The sequence below is a fragment of the Passer domesticus genome, chromosome 5 (assembly GCF_036417665.1).
Source record: "Passer domesticus isolate bPasDom1 chromosome 5, bPasDom1.hap1, whole genome shotgun sequence".
Taxonomy (NCBI): Eukaryota; Metazoa; Chordata; class Aves; order Passeriformes; family Passeridae; genus Passer; species Passer domesticus.
In genome coordinates, this window is record NC_087478.1 from 54,015,132 (window position 1) to 54,036,064 (window position 20,933).

A 20,933-nucleotide genomic window follows, 5' to 3' on the forward strand; every position below is an offset into this window, starting at 1 on the left:
GAGGGCTCCACCACACCCTCCCCATCAGTCTCTGTTCCCTCTACTTCTTCTCACAACAGCTTTGTCACTCCTGGCTTCTGGCCAACTGCCTCCCCCAAGGTGCAGTCTCTACATTACAGGAAGATTTGGTTCCGTCCTGTGGCCAAAAGGCCACTCCAAATCATCTCCTCCATCTAGGGTGCTTCTCATCTGCTGGCATTTCTTCACCCACTCAAGCCTTCTTCTCATTTGCCCATCCTCCGTCCCCTCTCAATTCTCAGCTAGGGAGGATCAGTGTGTTTTACAGCTTCCATTGTCTCAGCACCAAAGGGATTAAAACCTCAGCCATGGTCTGCCAGCGGCTGGGCACCTTGCCCCCCCACCTCTTCTCCTGGCCATGGTGCCAGCACGAGATATCAAATTTCAAGCCAGCACACAGTCTCTATCATTCTCTCCCTGAGGGGGCTGCCTGAAACATCCCAGGTCTCCTCCACCCCAGCACCTTGCAGGGCTCCGGCCTCCCTTCCCACAGGCTGCATGGCCTCCCCCTCCCCACCCAGACGCAGCTGGGCAGGGGAGAGGTCAGATCGACTCACCAACCGGACTCAAAAGAGAAAGCCCCTCTGGGAATCTTCTGCTTTTAACCCCTGTGTGTTCTCAGAGGCATATCCAGGTCCCCAGTGGCCACACCAGGTGTCAGTTTCAAATCTGGCCACTGATTGGTTTGACCACAACTTTCCCAGAAACTCACTTCCTGGTCAAACCACGACAGAGACTTAGTGCAATTCATTGTTCTGAAAGAAAGTACTTTTCAAAAATTAAAAAGAAAAAATACATAGACAGTGTATTGCCCATCTTCAGTAGTTTATACTGCAGAGAACTATTAAAATGCCTGCAGAACAACTATCTATGTACACTTGGTGCTTTTAACAGAAGTGAGAAGGAAGAAGAACAAACAAGGTAAGAGTGTCTGAGGTAAGATGCCACTGCTTTCACCTTGGAAAAGGAGCTCCCAGTGTGTATTTTGGATGTCAAAAAACAAGTTACTCCCTAGCAACTCCCTAGTAACTCCCTAGATTCAAGGAGTACTGAAGAGCCTGTGCTGACCTATTTATTATTTTCAGAGTTAGTATTAAGCAAAAAGCCATATGTAATAAATAATCCTTCTATGGGGTAGCAGAAGATCTTTTAAGTAAGCTAAAATTTCTGTGTGAAATGATGGCATATTATGGGATACCAGACATTAATGGAATAATCAGAAACTTACATGATAATGCTGAAGGCAGGACCATAAACGGTAACAATGTCAGACAATTGTTTTCAGTGAGAGCTGAGGTCAGGAATCTACCACATCATTACTTTTATTGTTCCTGTCCCCTGATGAGATCATAATGAAAACAACCACAGTAGTTATTTCATCAGAGAAGTGCTAAAACATGTCTGTGGGACCTTGTTTTTATGTGTCATTGAACAGTTTAAAAAAAGAACTTAAAAGGAAATAACCAGAAATTAGACACAGATTTTCATTATTAGCAAGGTAACAGATATATCTTGGCTGTTTAAGACTCAAAAGCAAAATAGATCAAGAAGCACTGAAATCTGTGTCATTATATTCTTCACTGAGACATGAAAGAGTGCTGATGTCAATCAGCAAACAATTTTCAGGCACTTGAAAGCTTTTGGGGAAGTTACGTGATCAACACTGTCATAAATAAATATGCACAGACACCTGCAATTCACTGCAGGAAAAAAACATACCTCTGAGGAGTTTGAAATCCACATAGAAAGTTTCTTGGATATTTGCAATGCTGAGGGGATAAAACCAGCTTAAGACATGAAATGGCAGGAATATGACATGTCACTGAAACACAGTTAGAAACACTGCTAATATTAGTCCCACCTCAGGTGACAACATGATCCCAAAACAGAACAAGTGAGGCACATTCCTTCAAACAACTTGGAGATGAGTTTAATCAGAACACTATGTAGCCTGCACACAGAAGCAGCAGAGGAATAATTGTTTGGAACGTGGCACCCATCATAATATATAGGAACATAAAAAAGATGTGTAAAAAGTGGTTATGTGTGTGGTTATCACTTCACTTCCCAATAGGGTTACCTGTTTCCTGGTGTTTCTGTATAGTGGGCCTTTACTTAGGCTCTAGAGAACCTCAGAGGCAGAATGACTTGGGAGACAGAGCTATTGACAGTAAATGTTAAAGGCAGAGATGGAAAGGTGTCTGCACACTGGCTCTACACCAGAAGAATGACTGTGGGGCTCAAATCTGGAAGGGAGCTAGCTCCACCCACAATTTTCCTTCTGGAAGAACTGGTGCTCTGGTACATCAGGAAGAAGTTTATGCACAAAGGAGTTGTCCTAGTTATAGGAATTGTGTGTATTAACGAGCTGATCATATCTCTGAGCTGGGCTCTGCTGAGCACACACCACACAGGCTGCCTCCTGTCTGCTGGAAATCACTGCTGGCTGTCACATGGAAAAGGAACTGCAGTGAGCTTCATCAGGAATTACGGTAAATTAATTAAACAGTCATTAACTATATTCTGCATTGATTAATGTTACAGATCTTGGTCACTCACACAGAGGATGGAGGCAAAGTAATTTTCAATTACAATCACAGTCTTTGGAAAATGGTGAGTCACAGGGAGCTGCTGAAGCCAGCACTGTTACCTGCTCATTCCCAGCACAGCTTCATCAAAAATGTTCTGAAGAAATTGTGAGTGGAAGGCAGCCAGAGATCAGCCTTGCACTCACCAAAAACCTCCCAAACTTCTCTCACGCTGTTGAAGTTAACAGCAGCCAGAAGAACACCTGCCTGATTTGCATTTTAAGGCATTTTAAAGAAAATTGCATGATGGACTGAGAGTTGACTCAATTTATTTTTTAAAATTTTCACTGAAACGTCTTAGAGCATAACAAAAATAGGCATCCCAATTAAAAAGAGCCCCAGTGTTTGCATGAACAACAAAAAGAAGACAAAAATGGGGATGCATTTTTGTGGGTATTGTGGGATGATGGCCAAACAAGCAAATTTGGAATTGTGGAGTTCATAGAGAGGTGATGACAATTAGAAATAGGCAACTCTTGTCTCATGAGTAGTATGAGATTGCTAGAGGGAAAGACCTCCTTCCCTAGGGCCTGCAGCAGGAAAAATCCTAGTGACAGATGGGAAAGCATTCAGGAAGAACTGCAGAACTTACCTAAATTCTGAAAAGTTTGTCAGACTATGGAGTTGAAGAAGCTCAAGGCTAAAAGAACATTAAAAGGTAATTTGAGCTCAGTCTGTAAATTCTTCATGGCCAGGAGATTTCAGATAGTAGAGGACTGTACAAGGAGAGAAAAATATCCAATATCTGGAAGGTCTAATTATACAAATCCTTACTGGTGATAAAGAGCATGATTAAACTTAGTTTAGCTATCTAAAAGTCCTGTATCTACTAGTTATCCTCACTAACACGTTGAAAGAGGCATTTCCAGGGGGTTACTAATTTCACCTAAGATGGATGAAATTGCTTGGAAGCCTGGCTTGATTTTTTTTTTTTTTTTATATTATGCTGGAAGATGAGTTTATAGAAGTCATTTATTCAGTTGAAATTTTCCAATGGGATTAATCTCCTCCAAATGTGCATTTCTTTTAAAGTTGGCAGTTGATCAAGGAAATGTCTTGAGATGCAGCAGAACACCCATTACTTGTGATTTTAAAATTGGCAAGGGAGCTTGTGGAACGTAAGCAACAGTGGGAAGAATGGGAACTTAGGTCTGCACAGCTGGCCAAACTGAGGATCCTAAGAGAACAAAAATCTTCAAAAATCTGATTTACCTAGGGAATGGGTGAGGCTGCAGTCCCAGAAGATGCACACCAACATCAGTTTTCTTAGAATCATTAGGCTGGAAAAGACCCTTAAGGTCATTGAGTCCAATCATTCTACCAGCACTGTAAACCCATCCACACAGCTTTGAAATCCTTCCAGGGATGGAGACTTCACCACTGCCCTGGGTAGCCTCTGCCAGCTTGGCAGCTCTTTCAGTGAAGAAATTTCTCCAATATCCAAGAATCCAATATCCTTGAGGCTGCTTCCTCTTACCCTATTGCTTGTTACCTGGAAGAAGAAATTGACCCCTACCTGTTTTCAGTCTCTTTCCAGATAGTGATAAAGAGCAACAAGGTCCCCCCAGAGCCTCTTTTACTCCAGGCTGAGCCCCCCCAGCTCCCTCAGTCCCTCCTGCTGCTCCAGCCCTTCAATGTCTGTATTGTGAAGGCCAGAACTGGACACAAGATACAAGTTGTGGCCTCAGCAGTGCCAGCCCAGGGGACAGTCACTGTCCTGGCCCTGCTGCCACACCATGGCTGGCACAGCTCAGGTGCCATTGGCCTCCTGCACCCCTGGGCTCCTGTCCAGTGCTGTCCCCAGCACCTCCAGGGCCTTTCCCAGCTTTCCAGCCCCTCTGTCCCAGCCTGGAGCTGCAGGGGGTTGGTGTGACCCAAGTATCACATTTTCCTAGCATGGCAAGCTCATCATGCCCACTGAGCAGTCAAGAAAACACAAACCAACAGCTGCACATCAAAACTCACATGATGCTTTTCTCCAGTTGTATCATCCTCTGCTGTCCAGGACTGCAGGGGACAAACATGTGGCCATCTTCTTCCCTACCTCTTCCAATAAATGCCTGATTATGCAGCTGCTGCATAATAGCTGCTGATGTCAGTGGAACTGTGCAGTGATTGCATAATCACTTCAGAGAATGGGAATCTCTGGGCAAAGCCTCATCCCAGCACCACCTGCCCAGTCCTTATCTCTCAGGTTCTGTGGGCTCAGAGAGCCAGTGGTGATAGCAGCACTGAAGAGGTGAAAATTATTTTAGTACGTAACAGGCTTCTGACTTTTCATGTGAAAGCACTGTGAGATTATAGCGGACAAGAGAGCATCCAGCAATGGGCTCTGTTACAGTGTGTGCATGTAAAAGCTGTTGTGGAATTAATCATCCTGAATTCTTACAGCCTTTCTGCTTGTCCTCTAATGTTAAGGTGCACACGTGATAGCTGCAGTTATCACTGGGCAGCTCTAAGAAGCTTAAATTTCTGAATTTCTGTCATAAAAAATGAGCATATAATAGATCCACAATATGAAATGTGCACACAGATAAAAAAAAAAAAAGTAAATAATGAAAAGATGAAAAGTAACCCAGAACAAAATGAGAATAACCCACCAACTGGCAGTCATAATGGTACACAACAAAAAAATAAAAAAATTTCCACGCTTTGTAAATTATCATTCAAACCATGCCATACCAAGTGGAATTCCTCAGTCCTGTGACACCAACCAAGCACTGGTTTTCTTTCTCTGTGATTCAAGAAATGCTGCTCCACAAGGATCATACACTGCCACTGAGCCATGCACAAAGTTCCTGTTGCAGCCAAAGGACATTTGATGCCCTGCACACCCATATCTAGATGCAGCTGTGAGAGAATTTAAAAATAATAAACCAGTCACAGTTCTAGCACTGGCATCAAAATATGTTTCTGTGTAAAACCAGCCATACAGTTCAGATAACCACAGAAGAAAAATTGTTTTCTTGCCTTTTGCACTCTGCTAAAATTGCCCAGGGTCTTTGGTCTCTTCTCTTTCCACATCACAGCACACCTCAATTTCTCCTACCACTTTTTTACATGGGAAAGGTGGGGAGGAAATAGGAAGAAGCATTTCTGCATAAAATTGCCTTTCTAACATTGCTTCCAGTGTGTAGTGCTGTAACCAATGATGGTGTTGTGGGTATTGCCCTTCTCCTCCTAAAAGTTAAAAGTTATTTATTGCTTGGATGGTTATGTGCAAGGAAACATACACTGGATCTACAACAGGAAGCCAAACAGGAACTTAAAAAATTAAATTTCAAAAGCTTTATTCTATTGATTTTAACTGTTGATACTTTTGTTAATGTTAAAAAGCAGTTCTGTGTTGTTTATTTAAGTATCTTCAGAAATGTATTTTAAAAGAAATAGTTTAAATTTTCCTGCTGCTAGAAAAGCCACACAAATTCAGTTGTGAAAAGAAAAACATACACAGAAAGAACAGTTGCAAAAAACATGACTGGTTTCATCCTACAATGAAAGCTCTCAACACAGCAATTACTACATTTTTTCTCTTGAGCTCTGACTCAGAAGACTAGCCCTCTTAATACTGAAAAGTGAGAGCAGAAAATAAAGCTCTTGGTAAAAGTAATAACTATTTAAAAAAATACTTTTTCTCACATGTCATTAATATGCATTTTATTACCAGAAATAACAGAATCTCCTGTATTGTACGGAGGTAACTAAAAAAGCTAATTTAACTTGGACTAAATATGCAGATCTGAGCAAAACCATAGGTTTTGTGCTCAAAAACTCAAGTGCTGAAACAGATTACTCCCTCCTAAATAGATGGTTGTGCAGCTGGAGCAATTTGAACCTCTGGCAAAGCAGAGGGAAGCACCACGTGCATCTTGTCCCAGAAGATTTTTCATGTTCAGGAGAGAGAAATGGAAATGGAAGAAAGAAAGGGGAAGTAGCTTCCTCAGCCAAATGAAGTGCAGAGGCTGAGGAGCAGTTCCAGCACCCAGAGGGGCTCCCTGGTTGTTGGAGGCCAGCATAGGAATTGGGCACCTTCTTCCTCCTCCACTGTTCTGCCCCCTTTCTATGCAGCACTCACCCTCCTAGCAGGGGAGCAAGAGCCTGGAGTATTTCCTAGTGATCCAGCTGGGATCCAGTTCAAGCAATATACTCATTTGATCTGCTTTGTAAACCAGCATTGCCACATTCTTTCAAACAGAATCTGGGACAAACTCTTGTCCTGCTTCTAACATGAAATCTCAATAGCTTTCAGTTTTCTTGACTTCTGTGGGCCTTGGAAGAAGTCAGCTCCTCAAAGCTCTGTAAATGGTACCAGAACATTCCAATCTAATGTTTGTCTGACCCCTTTTCCCTTGCAGCATGTTTCAGCAGTTCAATTTCCATGCAAGTGGTTGGGTCTTAGCCTCTGCTGGACATCATGACATGCTAGACAGCAATTTTAAGAATTTTGCTGATGCCAACATGTTAGGGCAAAAAGAGCAGGATGTTCACCTGATGTAGGCTGGCCTGAGCTGCTGTTTAGGTCAGTGGATTATTCTTGAATTTACACAGAAACAAAGCTACACCTATATAAAAAAATGTCAGAGATTATATACAGGAACTGTGGGCCAGATAGATACATAAATAAACACATGTATTCCTTACATCTGGCCACATTTCTTCTCTACTCACTAAAGTTTCTGTTCAATTAATGCCAAGGTACAAACCATATTGTCCTGTATAACTGAGCTGCATTTACCCTCAGATGTAACTTGCAAAAACCTGTTACAACACTTAGAACTGACCATCCCCATAGGTAAAGATAGATACTGTGAGCTGTACTGAGTATAGCTTTCACAGACAGCCTTTTAAATTGTCCTTCATTTATATATAAATAGATTAAAAAAATTAAAAGTTACCAGACTGCTCTATAAGTGCTCTTCTTTCTGAATCAAGCAATACTGTTGAACCAAAGTTTTGGTGCTTGTGGTTTGTAAAAATCCCTGTCAGTATTTTCAGTGCATTAGGAGACTGTGTAAGTGGGGAAAGGCAGTCCCCTAGTAAGCTACATCATAAATCACATGCCAAGTTTTACTGTTTTTTTTTTTTTTTAACCTCACTTTCTAGAGGATCTGTTCAATTCAAATTGTCAGGCAGCATGAAAGGAGGTTTTTTTCTCCTATCATGTAACTGAATTTTAACACAGAAAGGCATGCTTTTATAAAGTCTCCTGTACCCTCCACTGTGCTCTCCTGGATCTAAGATGAATGGTTTGGCACTGCTGTATAAGAGCTCAGCACACATGAAGAATATTTGAGTGTCTGAGAGATGTCAGAGCCACTCTCTAGGAACAGATTTTGAAAGCTGGTGGCATCAGCTTTTGGGAAATTGGGATGAGCTGAAATCAGAGATTTCAGTCCTTACCACTGATGCAGAAATAGTTCAAGTTCACAGATTTTTTAAAGAGCTTTTACAGCAGTACCAAGAACAAACTGAGGATCAAGCCCTGCTCCAGAGAGTGCCCATCTATTACCCCACCCACAGGAACATGCAGCATTGCTTGGCATGTCATGAGCCTCAGGGATTCACCTTTCCTACCACTGAGTTTGTGGGGGGGGGCACAAATCTAGAACTGCACATGCAGCTGTGGGATAAGAATTTGCTTCCCTTTCCAGAGGTAGCTGTATGTGAGGAAATACCTACAGGCCTTGGGTTTTCCATCAGAATCTTTTAGGATGTTACTGGTATGTTATACGTGTTCATCAAATCTGGTTGTGTATATACTTGAGGAAAGTTTTCTAACTAGAACAGGGAGATTACCAAAATCCTTTCACTTAGTGGTACTGGATTGTAAAACAGTTTCATATATTTACATATTAATTTGTATATTTGCATGAGGCAGTGTGAGAGTGAAGATGGTGTTAACAGAAATCTGTACTACTGCTGCACATTTTTATAGTTCGGTTTTTGGGGCCAGTGGGGCTTCTGATTTCCTAAGTTAGGCTTGGGACTCTGAGGTTCCTGCACTATCACTTTCTTTTGGAGCGTGTCTGAGGAGGAATAGAGTAGCTCTGCAGGTGCAGAGCAGCTCTGCAGAGTTGCTTTCTGTTGACAATAAAGGACCCTGAGGTGACTCGCTAGAAATTAACTCATTTTACCATTCTGATGTCTGCATTTAAGTGGGATTAAGCCTAATTGGAATATCTCTGCCATTAAGTTATACTACACATAGCAATAAGTCTCCTTTCCAAAGCAACACACTCGAACCTTAAAGAAGCAGACAAAAAATACTCTCTTGCCTCTAGCAATAGTTCTGTTTTTAAATATCTTCCTCTATGACAGGAGTGCAATTAAAGCTATTTGGTCACTCCAGTTACTTGAAAAAGATGTGAAAATGAGCACAGTCTCAAGTGGAATAAAAAGTCTAGAGTTCCTCATATGATACCCACATTCAGCTTGGCATTATGATGCCTTGGGGTCTTGAAAAAACTTGAAAGCAGCTCAAACTGTTTACACAGCAAAACCAGGGTTGGGGGTTTTTTTGAATCATACAAAGAAAATTTGGTTCAGGTGTATCAGCTTTTTCAGGACTGCCAGATATTAACAGGAAAATTGATCAACCATCAACCAGATGAATTTCAGCCTCAGGCCACACATCTGTTTCAGGCAGCCTGGTAGTGACACAAGGGTTTCAAAAATATCTGGAGAATTAGTAAGTCAAACTAATTTTCAGTTTTACTTGTAATGCGCCATCCACTCTTTTAAGACATTTTGGAAGGCCTGGGGTGTTTTGAATATTTTTCTGAAGTAACCTTAAGAGGAGGAGGAAAACATTTCAGATCATGAAAAGTCAGACTGCAGCTCTTCAGTGAGGAAAAACATAGCTTTTCAGTGATCATCTTTCAGTTTATGTGCTCAAACCTTCATCTGTTCCTCCATTCAAAACTTGTAAATCAAACTTTGAATGTTTCATATTTCCATTTAAAATAAAAACAAACCTCAGAAATTCTCCTGGAGGTTTTTACTTTCCAGAACGGTGTTCAGGAGTATCAACCAATTCAGGAACTACCAAATGAAAAACACTGCTACTAATTGAAAAATACTTGACTTTCAGGAGCATAGGATTACTTCAGAAACCATTATTTACAATAAGTAATGTTTATTTATGTTAGCAACCCAATTGGTTTCACATCACTACTCTTTGCAAGTGAGTATTGTAAAATATGGCCATTAGTAAATAAAGAAAGAAAATTGTATCCTGTGTGGTTTCATTCCTCTCCCACCCAACCCAGCTGATGGGACAAAAAATATATTTAATTTGTACAATTATAGATATTCCAGAGACTCTACAGGAAACCAGTTTTCCCTCTAAGCTTTGCTGTGTTGGCCAAGCAGCCATATTAATGACAGAAGTTAAGCCAGCTGCTGTTTTAACACCCGCAGTTCAGCGGAAAGAGCTGGACGAGGCCAGTCCTTGCCTGCTGCAGCTCTCCAGGCTCATTGCAAGTGCCAAACCTCCTCCTGCATCCATTTGTAGGACAGGCCTCGGATCCAAGCAGATCCTAAGCCTCACTTCCCAAAAGACCAGCCAAATCTTTGGTGGTATGACCATAGTGCTGTAACAAAGCCAGTTCCTGACTGGTTGCAATTTGTTTCCCAGCTCTCTGGCTTCCAAATCACAGCACTGCCCTAGACACAAGTCCAAACCAGTGAGTCTACCAGTGTGAAGTCCAAACACATTCTATAGGCAAAGTGTTCCTCTGAAAACCATCTCTGAACTCAATATTAGCAGCAAAAAGTCACAGAATCAAATTTAAAAGTAAAGAGGCAAAGAAAGCCCCTCCACTGGTGTGCTATCCCAATCTCATGGGTGAGTGCACACCAGTTGGGGGTACACAGCTGTTGGTAATTAGGTGGTCTTAGTATTTTTTTCAGATTTATCTGGAAAATAAGCAGCAGTGGAGTTTAAATCTTCCAAGTCCCTGTCTGCCCCTCTGACACAGAGAGCAGCCCTGCACCTCCCCTGACCCACCAACCTTCCTCTGCAGGACAGCAGCACGACCTGGCCAGCAGGCACCTGGCTGGTATCTGCCAGCAGCTCTCTCTGCCCAAGCCAGCCTGTCCCTTGGGAACATGAGAGCTTCCCAAAGTGTTTCAAGTTCCTCCAAAACCAGGGAGCAGCTCTCAGAAGTGATGTGATGCCATGTGCAGTTCAGTTCAGGCTCCCCTGAGCCCTTATGTGAGTTGCACAAGCTTAGACTGGTTCTGTAAGAGGTGAGATTACTAAGAAATGTGGTTGTAGGAAATGGAAAGATAGAAACTTACACAGATACTGAAGGGTTTGATTTATAGCCTTGGAAGAAGCTTGGATTGATGTAAAAAAAAAAAAAGTACACAGACATAAAGCAGAAAAATTATAAATTTATGTTTCTCTAGTTATAAGTAAGAATATACCTTAAGTAAGAAAGAAATGGTATTGGGTAAGATGGTGAAGGGCTTTATAGTGTGGTAATGTAATTGTACAGAGTAAGCTAAGAGTTTAGATGTTATCATACTAGTATATGTGTGTACGTGTAACAATAGCCCATTGGATAAAAGTATCTGCAATGCAGCAGAATTAAGTAAAGGTGATAAGTAACAAAAACAAAATAAACTTTTTGGCAATTTTCTATTGGATTAGAATGTTATATATTGCCTTGTAATAAAAAAATTTGTGACTACCTTGAGCTATGGCTAACTTCTTATCCCTCTAAAATCTCACGGCCTTTGAGGCTGATGTTTATCTGAGTAGTCAATCTTTTTTAGCCCAACAGGAGTCCCATCCCTTCAAGTAAGGCATCAATAATAATAGTGGTGAGCAATTTAAAAAGCAGACTTACAAGAACTCATAACAAACTATTCAGATGAAACTTCTTTAAAACAGCTTCACAAGCTGTTTTTTTTTCTAGTAAGCCTTTCTAGTAAACCATTGTAAACAGTCAGTGCTGGGACGTCTGAGACAGCTGTCAGCAATCACCTTTTTACACATGATGCCCTTGGCGATAATTAGCTTCCATTACACAGACAAGTGATTCAGCTGTGAAAGAGCAGTGGAAGTAAGCACATGCCTGGTTCCTACCTGCATTTCCTAGGTGTAAGGGAGAACAGCCTGACAGGTGACATTCACACCATGTGTCTGAGCTCACAGACACTGTGCTAATGTTAGCTCATTGCAGTGTGAGCAAACAAACTGCTGTAAGCACAATGCAAGGGAAATGTAAATAATCCAAATGCTTTCTTCCCACCTGCAAAGCAACATTGTTTAACTGTGGTGATTCAGGCATGTATTGCACATTTATTCCATTTAAACCTTAACACCATTCTGAGGTATCTGCTTTCGAACATATTTTGACATTTCTCTCAATTTTTGCAGAATTATCAGCTACGGTAGGAACAGCACTTGAGTTGAAATTTCAGGCTGTTTTTCAAGTCGAACATGTCCAGTGCCTGACTTGTGTAAACTCTTAAGCACCAGATGTCTGTCTTCCCTGAGCCAGTTATTATTTAGAAATATTAGCAGAAGTTGTCAGTGATGGTGGTCTTTTTTAGCAGTGGCTGTGACAAAATTGATTTTCCACCACTTAAGGTCCTCCTCCTATCTGAACCTCATGCAGGTACTAGGATGCATTTCACAGCTAGACCAGAGGAGAATTTGTGATCCATCAAAAGTGAGGCAATGCCTGGGGATGAAAATAGAGGCAAATCCAATGCTCCTTTATGGCAAGAAGGCAGCACCCAGGGCCACTGCTTAATGCTGAGTTGTTCCTTGTCAGTTAAAAAAATCCTGAACATTCAATCTCTTTGGTATTGAGCCAACCTGAAGCAAATTTTTCTTGTTGTTGAACTTTCCTCTGCATTGGAAAAACCTGAATCATTCAGCTACTTTGATGTTCTCCCAAGGAAAAAAAAAAGATGAGGAGCCCCACATAAAAAGTCTGAGACTTTCCACTTTCTTTCATGCAAACAAGATGGCCAAATTGAGATTGAATGAGCAGCATTCACTCTGGAATTTTGTAACTTTCAAGAATTAGTATTGGTAACCCAAGCAACCTTTCAGTATATACTTTGGATATAATGTTGCATGCTGCTCTGTATAACATAGCCATAGGAGTCTATGGATGCCAAATGATCAACATTATTTCCCTGCTCTTTGGCAGACTCCACAGGCAGAGGGATTAGATTATATTCTATTTCTTTCTGGTTTGAAATATATTTAGACAACTGAATGGCTTTTCATTTAGTGCTTGTCCTGCAATTAATTTCTCATGTCCTCGCTTTCAATCTGGTGAGGCTTTTACAAAGTCTTGTGCATTGTGCTTTGTCCTCCCTCATCCTTCCATTTCTGGGCAAGGAGGGCACATTCCTATTTCCTGTAACAATAGGTGTAGCTACCAAAGGCTTCCTGTTGCGGAAAGCTGTTTGTTAGCCTGCCATCCCAGCTCTGCCTGTGCCCAGAGAGAGCATAAGATTTTCTCCCAGTCCCTGAGAGGGGCTGGAAGGCAGATGCAGATCACAGCAGGCCTGCTCAGATCAGTGTAGTGCCATTATATTCCAGAGCAAAACCTGAACAATTGCAGAGACTGGTTGCATTTGTGTGAACTGTCATGTAAGTCATGGATCCAGGGTGTATCTGAGGCCTGAAGGGACTGTGGTGATCCATGGCACTTTTATGTCAACACCAACTTAACTAGAGGCCTTGTAATGGTGAATGTGGCAACTGTTTATCTCATTTGTTAGAAAAGTGGCAGAAATCTCTGGAAAATCTTGCCTCCAGAGGCTCTGAATCATTCCTTCATTACTAACAGATGGCATTTCATTCCAGCAGAACTGAGCCACCAAGCAATTGCTGCTGTCAAAGAGGAGGCAATCTTTTAGTTGGCTGCTGCCTTGTCAAGCAATGAAAATCAAGAATCACAGAATGACTTGGGTTACAAGAGAACTTAGAGCTTATCTAGTTCCACCCCCTGCATGGGCAGGGACACCTTCCACTAGACCAGACTGCTCCACACCCCATCCAACCTGGCCTTGGACACTTCCAGGGATGGGGCAGCCACAGCTTCTTTGGGCAACCTGTGCCAGGGCCTCACCACCCTCATAGTAAAGAATTCTTCCCAATATCTGATCTGAAGCTCCCCCCTGCTGATGTGGCCTGCCTGGGTGCTGTTCATTGAGCAGCCTGGGATGCTGTACAGTGACAATAACATCTGCCAGGGAAAAGGAGCAACCTGAGCTACCTCCAGAGCACAGGCTTCAGCTCTAAGTGCATTAAAACCCTGTAGAAGTGGCCAGAAGTTACAAACACAGGGTTTCTGTTGGCAAGCACGCTGTATTGGAGGACTGGAATATAACACTCTTGCACATTGAAATTAGCATTTTGAAATTAGCATTAGGAAAATGCAGGTATTTTTATGGGATCCTGCTATTGCAAAATGATGTGAAGCAGTACCTCTCAACCTTACTGGTCCAGCCCCAGTTAATCAATCAATCAATCAATCAATCACACACCCCACTCCATTTTTTTGTAGGGGAAGAGGAGCTTTTAGCTTAGCAAGTGTCCCGTCAGGGTTTGGTTTCAGGGAGAAGCTGAAAGCAGGGATTTGGCCCAGACTCATCCAGCTTGGAAAATGCAGGCTGAATACTCCCAATGTGCTGTAAGAGGCTTCCAGAGCTGAGTGGGGTCTGGCTCTGCTCTCCACATCCTCCCACTCATTCTCCCATAGCTTTAGACAGAGGAGAAGAATTGGCAGGAAATCTAAGCTATGCACAGAAGTGGTATTATAGCTTCTGTGCTGCAGACAAATATTAATGAACTTTGCTATGGTCTTTGGGTCCAGGAACTCCAGTAACTCTTGCTTTGGTGACACTCTTGATTTTACCTTAACCTGAAGAAGGACCTGGCCAGCAGCAACTTGGGGACACTCAGGTAGAGGAAAAGAGTGACTGGCTGATAGGTCTGATATGTTTAAAATTGTACTCTGTCCTGGGACACACAAATGCCTGCTTTATCTGCTTGATCTCTAAACATTTATTTAAAAGCAAAGATAGATAAATAAAAGACACTGTATCCTGTCAAACAATCTAGTGATTTAAATTATGTAGATAGAAGATTAGTAAAGCATTTCACAGGAGGGGAAGCACATATGGGAATCTACAAAAGAGTGAGATGAAACAACTGAAGCTGCTGTGAAGGACAGAGGTGTCTGTAAGCCATGATATGCACTCATAGTCTGCAGTTTCTTTCTCCCCAGTTTGTTTTTTTTTTGTTAATTAGTTATACCTAAGTCTCCTGAGACTCTCTTCTAGATATTAACAACTCATTTTAAACGTCATCTGTGTGCAGACCTTACAAGAGCCAGGTTTGCATGTTGTGTTAATATGCATTTCAACCTATATCAAAAAAGGACAGTGACAGAACAAAACAATTTTTTTTTTTTCCCTAACATGAAAAAGGCTGTGTAGACTATTTGGTTATTAGAAAGGAATTAGCTGTCAAACCTTGGCAGGTCTTATGTGACTGAGTTTTGGGTAAAGGCTTAAACCCTCAGAGTGGTAAGAAAATCTCGTATTTCTGTCTGGAGGTCCTCCCTGGCTGAAAGTACTATGAAAAATGCCTCAATCTGAATTAAGGTAACACTGTTGTGCTATGGCTCAGGTGGCTGCATACCCAACCTTGCAGTGCCCAGCACCTTGCACTTGTTACCTGCTTGAGCAAGCAGATGTATTTCTTTAATTTGTTACTATGATTAGTGACCTTAGTCTGCCTCAAAACATTCCCTAGCTGGACCTTCAGCCCGTCCCCCTGCACTCTGCCATAATTGTCTGTGGATGGATCCCACAGCCAGTTGCACACTCTGCACAAGATTTAAAGCAGCAGATTTAAAGCAGCTGTAATGTCCAGAAAGTGCTGCAAGCAAAAAGCTTAGTAATACTTACTTCTGTAAGGAAAACACATAAATATATTATTTTACCCATGTATATGTGTGGAAATAGAAGCACATTTTCTCATCATAGGAAAGGAATAGGGATCAGAGTAAGCAGCCAGGACCAGTTTAATATGAACAGGGAGAAACCAGCTTAGCCTCCCACTCTGGCTATGCAGAATCAAACAAGAGAAGGAGAATGCAGCCATCCATAGCACGCACAAGGTCATACCAGACCAAAGAGAGCTAACAAAGGGAGGTAGAAGCCTCTTAACACCTCCTTTTTCTTCCTCATGCTTTTCCTTCTTCTTTCTTGCCTCCCCAAATTAAATGTGCATCTCGGAATACTACAAGGTTTTCTTTACAGGAAATACATTTGTGTTGGGCATTCCTGAAACATTATGGAAACAATTTGTGCTTTATGTCTTCCAGAAAATTATATTGATGTGCCTCAAAATGGGAGAGGTAAGACCAGACTTCAAGGAGCAGCTTTCAAGAAAATCAACTAAATTACAAGAGGTGAAAAAATTATGGATAAGCAGGAGAGAGAAAGACTACAAGAGGAAGACTGAGCAAGTCACCTGAAGACAGACACCATTCAAACAACTTCTACAGGCAAATTATATAGAAAGAGTCTCCAGGAGAAAGTAGTCTGTAAGCAATATTTTAATTCTAGACTGACACTATTATCTCTGAAACGAAGCATCATATTTGTGAAACTGCTCAGTAGGAAGAAAATCACATTGCTCTGGCAAATCCACGCAAAGGTGGAAAACGAACTCAAGACAAACCTTAGGTAGATAACTTTTCTTTGCCTCCCCATCCATCAATTGCCATTTGAGCCTAATCTCAGCCTAAGTGTCAGAATCCTGAATGTGAGTTTTTCCAAAGTTCTCTGGTGAACATTTTGTAACAATAGGGTAGATGCTGGTAATCCACATCGTTGTTAATCATATTGTCCTATGCATTGCAAAGGTAAGCAAAGCCCTTTCATTGAGTCAGACTGCAGGGCAATTTCAACCATAAAGCACATTTTTAGATCACTGGCAATGACTCTGCTAAGATTATCCAAGCCCTTCTTAAATTCAGGTTCTTGAAGAGGGCAGGTTTATTAGGATGCAACACTATTCCATCCCCATACTCCTTGAAGCTAAAAGAGAAAGAAAAAACCCCAGCAAACTGTATATTCAAAAGCAATAATACCATTGTCCCTCTGCTTTCCAAGACAATAGTCAAATTTCCTCAGCCACTGCCTGGCTGCAAAGTTTACCCCACACAAATCTCAGAATCCATTTGTAAGCCAGAAAGGCAATGACTTTGCCACAGAAGTATGTGGAGCACTTGATCACTGTGTTGCACTAGGTTGACTTAACTTTCCACAGGGCAGGGATGTTTTAAAATCATACAGTACCAATTACATGAGCAAATCCTGTGAAATTCAGTTATTTAAGATATTTGCATGGAGAACCTCTCAGTGACAAGCAAACAGAGGAGTTCATCTGGAAATCATAACACAAAGCCATGATAATGCCAGTTTAATCCTTCATGTCTAATATTTTGTCCTGCAAATCTCAATAACTTTAAAATAACCTTACATTTTACCAATTAACCACAACATGAGGAACACATTGTTAATGAATAATCAAGTGTTCCTTTTGTATCTCTTTGGCTGAAGGAATTTTAGTTTTCTGTTGAACTCAAAGGGGACACTCTTCTCAGTGATTTGAGTTAGTTCATAGCTACTGGAGTTCAGGATGGTAGGTGACTAAAACCATGAAGGAATAAATAGTGTTGGAGGACCCAACAAGGCTGGACACTACAGGAGTGGAAGACCAGTCTTCAAATAAAGACCAGTCTGAGTAGTATGCCAACATACACATGGCCCTTTGCTTTGTAAACCAACAACTAAACATGCCAGGTATCACTGAGTAAGGGCAGGCAGTGCCTAAAAGAACAAATTCACAGGTGGGAGTGCCACCCTGCAGGCATGAAACTCCATCCTGTCCCAGGACTCTCACTCATCACACTCCCCCAACTTGTAGAGACCTAAGGGAGCTGCCACAGTGCAGATGGGGTGTTACACCTTAGGAACTCTCCAAGAAAAGCAAAGCAAACTGAGTAGCTGGAGGTGATGCCATCCATGCCAACATCATGTTCTTCCACACTTCGTCATTGGCTCCAAGATCCATAACCCCTGCAGACACCCAAAAAAGTATCCACAGTAACCAGTGTGGCACTCTGCAGTAACTGCTTTTACCTTCTTCCAGCACCTACTTTCATTGTGAGGTGATGACTGCCACAGAGAGCTTTGGAAAAAGCTTATGTTCATAAAGGAATTTGTATTAGATACTGGTTTGTGTGACTTACTGTATTTTGTAAGGGTTTTTTTCCCTTTGGGAATTGTGCGTTATTAATGAGCAGTTTTATGCTTTACTTCTAGTACATGTATACCTTGTAATGGATGTGCTTTTTGTTTATTTGTTTTCTTTTATTCTCTATACAGAGCCAGTAAATACAAGGTAGATACTCTCTGGCTGAAATTCTGATTTTGCCTACCAATTAATTTATGGATAAATCCATGTCGTAGCTGGTGAACAATTTTTCATCAATTGTGTTATAATCACCTGATAGTCTCTCTAATTTAGCAGAATGAAAGATACTGGATAAGACTAATGCCAGTTTGGGCCTTAAATTAAAGGGAAATAGTGCACTACATATTTTCCTACCATCATTTCAGCCCTTCTTCCTTGCTGTTGGGACACTGGAGAAGAATACTGGCTACACAAACAGTCACCTGAACACCTCATCCACCTCTGTAGCTGTGCTCTGACATCCCCCTGCATTTACTTGATCAAAACTATGGTGGACCAGATAAACTGCAGTGAATTTTTCAGTTATTTCTGCAGAGAGACTGGTTCAAATGCAATTCTTCTCTAAAAGAAATTATCTGGACTAAAATAATTGTATTTTTCTCTATGTTCATTCCAATATGTATGGAAAAATAAGGGATCTTAAATTAACACTTAAAAAAGTGCATACTTTATACCTCCCACGTGATAATGGCAGCTGTCTATCTCAGTGGCTGTTAGAGACCTTCCTGCTCCAGAAGCCCTTCCCCTGCCCAAATAATTTCCTCTCTCCTGTTTCACTGAAAACTGTGTCCAACTTCTTAGTAATTGCTGTGTATAATGTAGGACATAAAAAGATAAGTTATAAAGCTTGTGCAGGACTCAGTGTTGTAATTTAACCATCTTTCGTGCCTGGTTATGAATTTTACAAAACACAGAGTGAAAATAATCTGGCCTCAATGTATAATTCAGCATATTGTAGCAGCTATTTTAGACACCTGTTTTTTTATAGTTTTACTACAGCTGTAATTTCTGTATGAGCACTGTCCACTTGAAGAAGTGGTGAAGTTAACATGTCAAAATGATTTTTTAAAGTCAGTTCTATTCCACCACCTGTGACTGTGTATGAAAAGTAAAGCAACAAAAACAAAACCTCAGCCACTTCTGGGAAGAAACACCTTTTCTCAGCTTGAAAAGTTCTCTTCTGTAAGACAGGCATTTCTTCTAGTCCTTCTTTTACAAAAGTAGTAAATTACTAAGGAGATAATATATATACAGTACAATAGTCTATTTTGATAGTCAGCAGACTATTTTAGGCTAATTAAGCTAACTAGACATTGTAGGGTTGCAGTGATTATTAATACATTTATGATAATACTGTTTCCATAACACTTGGTGTTTGAAATCAACATGTGCCAGTGTCCAGTGATTTGCTAATCTAGTTTCTGTTCTAATCCTGTCCTATTTTTTGCAGCATTCTCTGACTTCATATTTGAATCATGTTGTCTTTCTAAAGTGATTGCCAAGCAAACCAAAAATGTGTTTTACACTGCTATTGCACTGCTCTGGTCTTTATATACAGTAGTTTTTATAAAGATGTCCTTAGGTTTTAATAAATGAGTGTAATGCAAACTAATCTCTGTAATAAAACTTGCTTTAGTGTTTCAAAGCTGTCTAGAATAGCTGTAGAGATACGAGCTTCTGAGTATTTCAATAGCTTCAAAATTCGTGGCTTCCTTTCCCTCTGCGGGAAAACCCCAGATGCCAGAACCCCATAGTCTGTACAAGGGTAAAATGAAGAGGTTGTATTTAACCCAAAGAATGGACTTAGAGATGGGGGAAGAGGCCCCAAAAAGCCAAATCACACCACAAAAAAAACCACTAAGGCCATTGCATTAACCAGTATGTGTTCCATTTAGTCTGCTTCACATTTCCAGCAGTTGCTGATACCAGATATTTAAGAGGGAATTGTGGGACACTGAAGATAAATTGATAAGAAATAGACATAATCTTTCCACTACTTGAGGCAAGCTGAGAAGGCCAAACTGCAACTGAGCAGAAAGAAAGCAACATTTTGACTTTCACACATAAAGTACTCTGTCCCACATGGCTCACCTCTCGTGCTGAGGCAAACACAGTTGAGTTTGTTCTGTACAAAAAGGCAGGATCAACAATTCTCAGGGAAAAGAGATTTAATTTGGTCTTTGATTCCAGGCTGAAGGATTTTAGCAGTTTTCCCAGAAAGTTCTAGATTTTCTAAGCACTCTCTCAAGTCTCTTTGTCACCTGTTGTTTGTCCCATCACTGCTAATGTTTCCAAAATACTGAGAGATTTGAGCTGAAATTTCAACTCTCCCGTTAGGAAAAGGGAGTATTTTTGAACAACATCACCTCTTGGGACAGATTGCTTCCTTTTACAGAAAGAGTTCTTGCTCTGTCCTGCTGCCCCCAAGCTTTAGTTTTCCTCAGCTCTTTTCCTGTCCAGCACTTGCTGTCCTCCTTGGCCCATCCCAAATCCTTGATATCCGACTGAAGTCCTGGCATTTATACACAGCAAGTACCTTTTCCCATTAGAAATTATCCTTTCAGCATCAGATCACTAGCCTCACACTAGAGACTGCTGTGGGCATATACCTAAACCCTCAAAAATAGATTTTAAAGCCCAGTTTTAAAGGAAGGATGAGAAATCCTTTGTAATGTCACCTACTTCATGTGCTAGAGTGCATTTCTGGAGCTTCTATAACAAAGCACATGAGCTCTAAAGTAGAAAAGGATCATTTTCATTAAAGCAACACTTCAGTAATTCTTAGGGATTTTGCAACTGTAAGAGACTACAATTGCACTCCACTGTGCTAAAATTTATGGAAGGTATTCCAGAAAGAAAGAGGACAAAAAGCAGCTTTAAAAATACATAACTGTGTGAAATTACAAATAATTGCAACACAGTCCCCTTTTCAAACTGCACCTGCAATTGTGAAAACAGTTAAATATATGAGACAAAGGACATAAATCAATGGATTTGGTACGTTATAGCTCCCTCAGCAA

The 20,933-nt window shown here is 41.1% G+C and overlaps 1 protein-coding gene across 7 annotated transcripts in view; it reads left to right on the forward strand.

Annotated features, from left to right (window-relative positions):
• SHISAL1 (shisa like 1) overlaps positions 1 to 19,558 on the forward strand; it is a 74,284-nt gene extending 54,726 nt beyond the window's left edge. For all 7 annotated transcript variants that reach the window (XM_064420560.1, XM_064420563.1, XM_064420559.1 and 4 more), the window contains exon 5: positions 15,974 to 19,558. In XM_064420560.1, coding sequence (XP_064276630.1) covers position 15,974 — 1 coding nt within the window. In that variant the 3' untranslated portion in view covers positions 15,975 to 19,558. The remainder of the gene's footprint in view (positions 1 to 15,973) is intronic.
• The last annotated feature ends 1,375 nt before the right edge of the window (positions 19,559 to 20,933 follow it).